We start from the raw sequence: 10,081 nt of genomic DNA on the forward strand, positions 1-10,081 counted from the left end.
TCTGTAAAAGAACAGAGTAAATATTTTAGCTTTGGAGGCCACTGATAGTCTCTGTTGCTTTAAAAAATGTGAAAACCATTCTTAGCTTGAGGGCTGGACAGTCCAGGGCCATACTTTACTGACCCCTGCTTGAACTAAAAGCCCTTAGAAGAAACTCTGGACAAATAATTTGCATGGAATCTTATGAGTTTTTAACGTATTATGATGTTCAGTAGTTTAGGTATATTAAATGCCTGACATACAATATTTTTACTTACAATGGGTTTCCCAGGATATAACCCTGTTGTAAGTTGAGGAGCATCTGTATATTTTTATTTTATTTTTACTTTTTTTGAAACGGAGTCTTGCTCTGTCACCCAGGCTGGAGTGCAGTGGCACGATCTCAGCTCACTGAACCTCCGCCTCCTGGGTTCAAGCAATTCTCCTGCCTCAGCCTCCCAAGTAGCTGGGACTACAGTTGCACACCACCATGCCTGGCTTTTTTTTTTTTTTTTTTTTTAATTTTTTTTTGTATTGTTAGTAGAGACAGGATTTCACCATGTTGGCCAGGCTGGTCTCGAACTCCTGACCTCAAGTGATCTGCCCACCTTGGCCTCCCAAAGTGCTGGAATTACAGGCGTGAGCCAGTGCATCTGGCCGAGCATCTGTATATTAAACGTTCCCCATTGAAATTGCTGTGTGGTTTCTGTCTCCTAACTGGATTCTGATATAATGCTTAACAACCTTTCTAATTACAAAGGTATTACATATAAAATCAGACAAGCAAGAAGACTATCCATCCCACCTTCTAGTACTCTTGCCCTCCAGAGGTAGCTCCAGTTAATGTTTTAGTGCTAAACTAGATTTATTTTTGTTTTAAATAGAAAAATAATGCAGCCCCTAGTAAAACAAAAAGCAGTACAGAAAGGGAGAGAGTGAAAACTAAGAATGGCTTCCAGGCCCACTTCCTAGAGGTACCCACTCTTAACATTTTTAGATACATCCTTCCAGAATTTTTTTCCAGTTTTATTTAGGTATAATTAACAAATTAAAATTTTTTTTTTTTTTTTTGAGACGGTGTCTGGCTCTGTCTCCCAGGCTGGAGTGCAGTGTCCGGATCTCAGCTCACTGCAAGCTCCGCCTCCCGGGTTTACACCATTCTCCTGCCTCAGCCTCCAGAGTAGCTGGGACTACAGGCACCCGCCACCTCACCCAGCTAGTTTTTTTTTTTTTTTTGTATTTTTAGTAGAGACGGGGTTTCACCATGTTAGCCAGGATGGTCTTGATCTCCTGACCTCGTGATCCGCCTGTCTCGGCCTCCCAAAGTGCTGGGATGACAGGCTTGAGCCACCGTGCCCGGCCAACAAATTAAAATTATGTATATTTCAGTTGTACAACATGGATGTTCAACATGTTTTGGTATACATATACTTTCTGATATGATAAATGGTTACCACAAGCAAGCTCATTAACATATTCAGAAATTCTTAATGTAGCTAGAAATGTAAGTGGTTTTGTTTTTTGTTTTTTGTTTTGAGACAGGGTCTCGCTCTGTTGCCCAGGTTGGAATGCAGTGGCACCATCTCGGCTCACTGCAACCTCTGCCTCCTGGGTTCAAGCAAGTCTTGCATCTCAGCTGCCCTAGTGACTGGGACTACAGGCATGTGCCACCACACCTAGCTAGTTTTTGTATTTTTAGTAGAGATGGGGTTTCACCATGCTGGCCAGGCTGGTCTCGAATTCCTGACCTTAAATGATTCGCCCGCCTCAGCCTCCCAAAGTGCTGGGATTACAGGTGTGAGCCACTGCACTCAGTCGTAAGTGGTTTTCTAAACAAATGAGACCACACCATACATACTGTCCCTATATTTCATACTTGGGCACGGGGAGGAGAATTGACTTTTTTCTTAGTAAAAATAAAAATGAGGATAAAAGTATGGTTGTTTACCAACTTATAGTAGTATCATGAATTTAGAATGGTCTTCTGGCCGTTCAGAAAACTACTTAACTGGTAGGAATGAAATTCTGGATACTCACATTGATATAGACACTCATATAAAATATAATACTATGAAATACTATGATATGGAAATAGTATTATGAAATCACTAGAGATAAAATATTTTCTACCCAAGGAGAATGGATTCATAAGAAAATTCTAAATTATAGCATATGTTGAACTCTGAAATGCCTCTGGAATAAAGTCATTTTTCCCTAACCCCCATTTCCTCTTTACACTGGCAGTGGATAAAGGGAAAGTAAGTTAATTCTACTGTACCAAAGCTAGTTCAATATAGAAAACAGGTTCTACAAGGATTAAGGAATATCTCTTGACCCACAGAAGATTCATGTGGATCCTGTGTTAAACTCATTTCATCCATGTATCAAACTGATTCAACCATTAAATTAGCCATTTATTATATAAATTGAATGCTGCTTCCATATTGTGGCTTTTAGATAGATTGGCAGACCTGTCCCCAACCCCTTCCCTGTTGACCATGGACAATAGAGGGTTAGCTGTATCAACTTGATTGAAGGGTTTACCTTTAGCTGGGGTGGATTTTTCAGGGACCTCAAAGGTATTGGTGATGATTTATTTCTTGAGCTTGGTGGTGAGTATGCAGGACTGTTTTTTGTTTTGTTTTTTAGCAAGCCTTACACATTTTCTTTTGTATGCGATATTTAATAAAATAATTTTGGATAATTTGGTTTTTAGCATTAATTGAACAACTTTTTTTACATCCTCAATGTGCCACAAGACAAATTATTGATTCAGCAGTTTTTAGCTGAATCTTTTATTTCTGAATGATGGGAGAGAACGGCAGTATCCATTTCTGGAGAATAGTTAAGTACTTAGATTGAGGATGTCTTTCTTTCATGACATTAAGCAATGCAATATCATCTGCATCCAAGAGCCAACTTAACATGTTCAGTCTAATGAGGCTTGGCAGTCGTAACACACATTGACTCAAAGACTTGACTGTTGTGGCCTGAGCTTTGATACACTCTGTGAAATGCCTGGAGATGTTCAACTCCTGCAAGTTTGGCATGTTGTCCAGTGCTTGAAAGAAATTTCTGTATCCTTCCTCTGTAATCTTGTGATTGATTGAAAGATTTAAGTTCTCAAGTTTCTGGAAACCTCCATTGATTGCTACTTTGGCTACAAAAGAAAACATTTATGAAAATAGAATCATAAGGACTTCCATTTCAATAATGGTGGACTAGGTTATTTTAACCAGCCTCCTCTCCCACCACCACTACTAGTAGATTGGCAGAATAAGTAGGCAGTAGTAGAAGTGCTCAATATAATTTTGTTTTTTGAAATGTGGTCTTGCTGGGTTAACACAGGCGGCTCTCTTTTTCTTTTTCCTTTTTTTTTTTTTTTTTTTTTTGAGATGGAGTCTCACTCTGTCACCCAGGCTGGAGTGCAGTGGTGCGATCTCGGCTCACTGCAACCTCTGCCTCCCAGGTTCGTGCCATTCTCCTGCCTCAGCCTCCAGAGTAGCTGGGACTACAGGTGCCCACCACCATGCCCAGCTAATTTTTTGTATTTTTAGTAGAGGTGGGGTTTCACCGTGTTAGCCAGGATGGTCTCGATCGCCTGACCTTGTGATCCACCTGCTTCGGCCTCCCAAAGTGCTGGGATTACAGGTGTGAGCGACTGCGCCTGGCCATCACAAGCTGGTCTCAAACTCCTGGACTCAAGTGATCCTCCTGCCTGAGCTTCCCAGGTAGCTGGGATTAAAGCACATGTCACTGTGCCCAGCTTAATATAATATTTTAAAAATATCTCCTTAAAAACTCAAAGAGCTGATGGGTTAATAAAGAATCACCTGGCAAAAATATAAGGGAGAAGCAGAAACCAAAGAAGTACAGCCAAGTCTTAAAGCACTGACGCCATTGTGCTGAGAGTTTCGCCATCCTGGACAAATATGAGCTTCTCTTTTGGTCTCACAGGAGGTCACATGCCAAGGCACAGCGTGCCTACAAACCAGACTAAGTTGGCCGGTCACGCTGGTTCATGCCTGTAATCCCAGCACTTTGGGAGGCCAAGGTGGGTGGATCACTTGAAGTCAGGAGTTTGAGACCAGCCTGGCCAATATGGTGAAACCCCGTCTCTACTAAAAATACAAGAATCAGCCGGATATGGTGGCACATGCCTGTAATCTCAGCTACTCGGGAGGCTGAGGCAGGAGAATCAGCTTGAACCTGGGAGGTAGAGGTTGCAGTGAGCCGAGATCCCACTACTGCACTCCAGCCTGGGTGACAGCGCAAGACTCCGTCTAAAAAAACAAAACAGAAAAACAAAACAAAACAAACACGAAAAAACAGAAAAAGCCAGACTAAATTACAAGGGACTTCAGAGGTTGTGGCAACTATGTCTTCCCCTTTTATAGAGAAGGGGGTGTGACATTCCTAAAGTCATGTCATCTGTCTACTGCTATGCCCTATTTCTGTGGCCCAGAAGGGACCCTCCTGTTGGAGACTAAAGCCTCTGAAGGAAACGGAAGCTGGACACACCCTGTGTTCTCAGTGAACACAGGTTGACTAGACTTCGGAATGGGTACTGAGCAGAGTTTTTGTTGTTTCGTTTTGGGGTTTAAAAAAAAAATTTTTCTTTTTTGAGATAGGGTGTCACTGGGTTGCCTAGGCTGGAGTTGCAATGGTTCCGTTATAACTCACTGCAGCCTAGAATTTCTGGGCTCAGGCAATCCTCCCGCCTCAGCCTCCTGAGTCCTAGCTACTCAGGAGTAGCCACCATGCTTGGCTAATGTTTTCAATTTTTTATGGAGATAAGGTCTTGCTATATTGCCCAATCTTGTCTCAAACTCCTGGCCTCAAGCAGTCCTTCTGTCTTGGCCTCCCAACGTGTTGGGATTACAGGCATGAGCCACTATGCCCAGCTTTGTTTTTAATTGCTAAACCTCTTTTTTTTTCTAACTTGGGCAAAGGTTAAGTTTGGTTTCAGTCTAGAATCTATGACTGTAGCTTGACTGAGGTTAAAGAACAGAGGTACTGAGAAAATGTCTTCAGCTATGTCCTGAATAGGTATCTTCAGTAACATTCAAGAGATATTTCTCATTCCCCCACATGAAGGACACTTCTGGAGGGACTTGAAGAAAGACTCAGGTCTTCCACATGCATTCCCTTCTTTCCCCTGTTTCAGCATAACGTCCACTTCCTATTGTGTGGTTAGCCAGTGCCGTGATGTGTCTGAATGCTGTCTCCCACAGGTAAAGTTTAAGCATTACTGACTACTGGCAAACAATGGCCTCTCAGCTGTCCGTCAGAAGAAGCTACAGAAAAGTAAGCTTGCTTTGTTCAGTCAACAAATATTTATTCAGTTCCCACTATGGGCCAGGCATATTCTGCTGGGTGCTGGGAAGAGAAAACACCTGCTCTCAGGAGGGAGAGGGACGGGGTTACTGGCTCAAATCTGTGTGTGAGATTCAAGTTCTAAGGAAGGCTTTGACCTAATGTAGTGAGAAGAATAAAACACAATTTATAGTAAATGAGGATGAGAGAGACCATAAAATGTAATGTTATTAAATTCTTCCTCATAAGGAGGAAGAAACAAGGCCTTTAAGAAAAAGGCTGTAAGTTGTCGGGGTTTTTTTTGTTTTTTGTTTTTTGTTTTTTAAATAACATAAAATAACAGTGCTGAGCAGTAAGAAAATGAGATCCCAGCCTTGTAACACACCCGACAAAGCCTCTCCAGTCGGGCTTGTACTTTCCTCTCCAGTCTTTTTCTCACAACTCACTCCTGCCTCTTGCTCCAGATATTCCTTTTTTTCCCCCAAGTTCTTCAAATATATCTGGTTCTCTTTAACTCCAGACTATGACCTAAGTGATTACCTCTGTTTGAAATGATGTCTCAATCCCTCCTCTACTAACTATGCCTGGGTCATTCTTCCTTCAGGTCTCGACAGAAATCTCAATTCCTCAGGCCAGGCACCGTGGCTCACGCCTGTAATCCCAGCACTTTGGGAGGCCGAAGTGGGCAGATTACTTGAGGTCAGGAGTTTGAGACCAGCCTAGATAACATGACGAAACCCCGTCTCTACTAAAAATACAAAAATTAGCTGGATGTGGTGGTGCATGCCTATAGTCCCAGCTACTCAGGAGGCTGAGGCAGGAGAATCGCTTGAACCCAGGAGGCTGAGGTTGCAGTGAGCCAAGATCCCGCCACCGCCACCGCTCCAGCATGGGTGACAGAGCAAGACTCTGCCTCAAAAAAACAAAAGAAAAGAAAAAGAAAAAGAAATCTCAGTTCCTGAAAAAGGTCTCCCCTGGTTCCAAATTAGGTTGAGTCATTCTGCTATATGCAAGAAGAAGCAGAGAAAGAATGGAGGAGAAGAACCGGGCAGAAGCTATATGCATATTGGCCAAGAACTTCCCAAAACTGATGAAAGACATCAAGCACAGAGCCAATCAGTTCTAGAAACCACAAGCAGAGTAAATACAAAGAAAACCCACCAGGACACATTAGCATGCACCTGCTGCTGTTGTCTGCTCAGGTGGCCATAACAAAATGCCCTAAAATGTCCTATCTCCAGACACAATCACATTGGGGGTTAGGGCTTCAACACGTGGATTGTGGGGATACACAAGTTCATAGCAACTGCCACAAAAGAAAACAAAGAAAATAATTTAAAAGCCACCAAAGGAGGGAGGAAAAGATACCTCACCTTCAAGAGCACAGTAAAAAGACGACAGCCGCCTAAACAAAAGATATTATGGAAGCTAGAAATGTGAGAGAAAATACGTGCCAAAAATAGAAGTCTATACTCACTGAAAAAAATCTATTTCAAAAGCAAAGTAAAAGACCTTTCTAGGCTGGGCATGGTGGCTCATGCCTGTAATCCCAGCACTTTGGGAGGTCAAGGAGGGTGGATCACTTGAGGTCAGGAGTTCGAGACTAGCCTGGCCAACATGGTGAAATCCTGTGTTTACTAAAAATACAAACATTAGCCAGGTGTGGTGGCATGCACCTGTAATCCCAGATACTTGGGAGGCTGAGGCAGGAGAATTGCTTGAACCCAGGAGGCAGAGGTTGCAGTGACCTGAGATCGTGCCCAAAAAAAAAGAAAAAGAAAAAAAGAAAATTCAGTGAGCAGTACATATATGAGTTTCGTACTCTCCTGTGTGTGTATTCATCTTCAGTTTTAAAAAGGAGTACTTAGGAGGATATGTGACCAGGTGTCTGAAACACCAGGTGACAAGAACACAGATTTGAGGGCTTGTATATCCACAAATGGGAGACCTTTTTGTACTTCCAAATCTGACCAGAATGCACCTAAATCCAAGAAGGACACTAGAAGGAACAGTGTGATAGTGAAAATGAGGAAGTGGGTTGAAAATTTCTAGAGGGACAAATGTTTATATAGACATGTTGCAGCAGAAAGCTTGACTATACCACTGGCTTCCATGCAAGCTGAAACACTAGCTCACCAATTTCCACCACGCTGTCGTCATTCAAAGTCTGGAAAAATGAGAGGACTCGGAGACAATGAAGCTGCTGACACTGCTGGATGATCAGTTTGGCCACTTGATAAATTGCATCCCCAGTAGGAAGGATCAATTCTTCCAGGTTACTAAGAGAACCTAAAATGTAGGCTGTCAGAAAAGACCAAAAAGCTATTCTCTTTGTACTTTTTGTTCCTGTGCAACAGTAATCTGAAAATCATGCATGGTCTAAACATCATGCACAGTACAGGAAACTCCATGTAGCAAAGAGGCCATTCCTCTTGCTCTCCGAGGGCAAGAGAAGGGCCAGCACATGCTTTCATCTTCCTCGCTCCTCCAGACAATTCCTCCACCACCCGCTACCAACCAATCTCTCCTGCACTGAAGTCCAGGCTGCCAATTAAACCTCCATTTCCTCGTTTAGAATGAAGCTTTTCCTGACCTGCAGTTCCCTTTCCTAGCTCTGCAATGCCTTCAGCCACCTCCTTTCCCATTCCACCTCCCGCTGTCATCCTCAGTGATTCTGCACCAGCCTCCCAGCCCTAAAGCCTCACAGTCCACCACTCTTAGAACCTTCCTTTTCACTTTGACTCCTTCCTAGCATGGCACACTATAGATCATTTGATCATTAGAAAGTTAACTTCTGAGGCCTCACGCATGGAAATATATTGAATACTTTCTAGCATAAAACAATGTCCCAGGCTTATTTTCTTTCCCTGTCTCAGTTCTTGAATCAGCCAATTTTGCAAGGACCCTGGTTCCTTTAAGGAAGGACAGGATTTAGAAATCAGTATCTAGGCACTTGGTGTGTTCATTATTACTGCAGTGCCTTCTAGTCTCTCCATTGACTGAACTGAGAAATATGTATGTGTGTATCTATAGACATGTGGAGATCAGTGTATATATACAGAGATATCTATTTATGTATGTTCATAGGTTAAAAAACCATGAGGCCAGACCAATATTTCCAATTCTAATCCAATACTTCAAAGTTCGTTCTAGCTTCACCTTTCAGTATTAGTAAATTCCTTTTCCAACTGTGAGGAAACGTGGCTCTCGTTATACTCACTCTTTTGTTTCTTTGTTTGTATGTTTGTTTTTGAGATGGAGTCTTGTTCTGTCACCCAGGCTGAAGTACACTGGCCTGATCTTGGCTCACTGCAATCTCTGCCTCCCAGGTTTGAGAGATTCTCCTGCCTCAGCCTCCCAAGTAGCTGGGACTACAGGCATGTGCCACCACGCCCAGCAAATTTTTGTATTTTTTAGTAGAGACGGGGTTTCACCATGTTGGCCAGGCTGGTCTTGAACTCCTGACCTCAGGTGATCCACCCACCTCGGCCTCCCAAAGTGCTGGGATTACAGGCGTGAGCCACTGCACCTGGCTATACTCACAGTATTATTTGCTTAATCAACCTGTGATGTATGCCAGCCCTCCCCTTGGCCCTGATCCTACCTCTGCCACCTCAGCCCCCACCCACCTAGGTGCCTCCAAAGGAAGGGAAGAGAAGAGGAGGATCCTGGCAATCTTTATGCACGTTTATGTTTGAGAAGCACTTTGAATAGCACAGCTCTACAGTTCCTGTCTCCACTGCCTCCCTTTATTTTTTTTTTCCTGTTAGAATGTTTTCGATGAGCATACATTACTTTCATAATCATTTTTTTAAAAATCAAAAAGTATTTAAATTCTATAGCTATCATTTTATGAAATATAGGGTTTCACATATTGAGTTTTCTTAACCTTAAAAGATAGATTTTTACCTATATTCTAGTAACCTTTGAAACTATGAGGTCTTATATTGGGAACAGATACCTGACAATGAAATTGCATAGTGCTATAATGACCAAATATGTACTCTAAGAAGTCATTCTGCTTTGAATGAGATCAAGTCTGGAGGTAAAACTATAGTGAAGGCATCTGGTGGGTAGAAGTTGAGCATCACTATCGCTTTGTTTTAGTAAGCAAGGGTAGCTAATACATATCTTGCTTCCTTGTGGCTAATTAAAAATAGGAGAAAAAGGATTCTGGGCAGAAAGATAATAAGAGTACGTAAAAAGCACTATTTTGTAAACATACCAAATTTTTCCGATGTTTCCTCATCAGGAAAGTGCTGGCCTGCAAGATTTAATATCTTCAGAGAAATAAAATTTGGCAAAATGGCAACTATGAAAGGGAAAATAAAAATTTAGTTATGTCCGCTACATCTCTCACAGCAAAGCGTAACATCTTTAAAATGAAGAAATTAGAAATTAATGTAATAATTCAGACTGAATTCGTATGACTAAGTAGATAAAACAAATTTTTGCTCAGAAAATAATTCTGATAACTAGAAATGTCATTAAAATTCTAGAAATTTCAAATCCAACTGAACTTAAAGGTAAAAAAGAAAATTCTAGAAATACATATACTTCATTATTTAAGAAACAATTTTTCTCTTTTTTTCTTTCTTTTTTTAAAGAGACAAGGTCTCTGTCACCAAGGCTGGAGTGCACTGGTACCATCACAGGTCGCTGCAACCTCAACCTTCTGGGCTCAAGTAATCCTCCTGCCTTCTTCCCTAGTAGCTAGGCTTACAGTACCACTGTGCCCAGCTGATCCCTAGTAGCTAGGCTTACAGTACCACTGTGCCCAGCTGAT

At 42.0% G+C, this 10,081-nt stretch overlaps 1 protein-coding gene across 1 annotated transcript in view; it reads right to left on the reverse strand.

Annotated features, from left to right (window-relative positions):
* Window positions 1-2,368: 2,368 nt before the first annotated feature.
* Window positions 2,369-10,081, reverse strand: part of NAIP (NLR family apoptosis inhibitory protein) — a 48,757-nt gene continuing 41,044 nt past the window's right edge. Inside the window, 3 exon segments of the mRNA XM_023207936.2 lie at window positions 2,369-3,139; window positions 7,432-7,596; window positions 9,521-9,607. Coding sequence (XP_023063704.2) covers window positions 2,775-3,139; window positions 7,432-7,596; window positions 9,521-9,607 — 617 coding nt within the window. The 3' untranslated portion in view covers window positions 2,369-2,774.

This window comes from Piliocolobus tephrosceles, chromosome 4 (genome assembly GCF_002776525.5).
Source record: "Piliocolobus tephrosceles isolate RC106 chromosome 4, ASM277652v3, whole genome shotgun sequence".
Taxonomy (NCBI): domain Eukaryota; kingdom Metazoa; phylum Chordata; class Mammalia; order Primates; family Cercopithecidae; genus Piliocolobus; species Piliocolobus tephrosceles.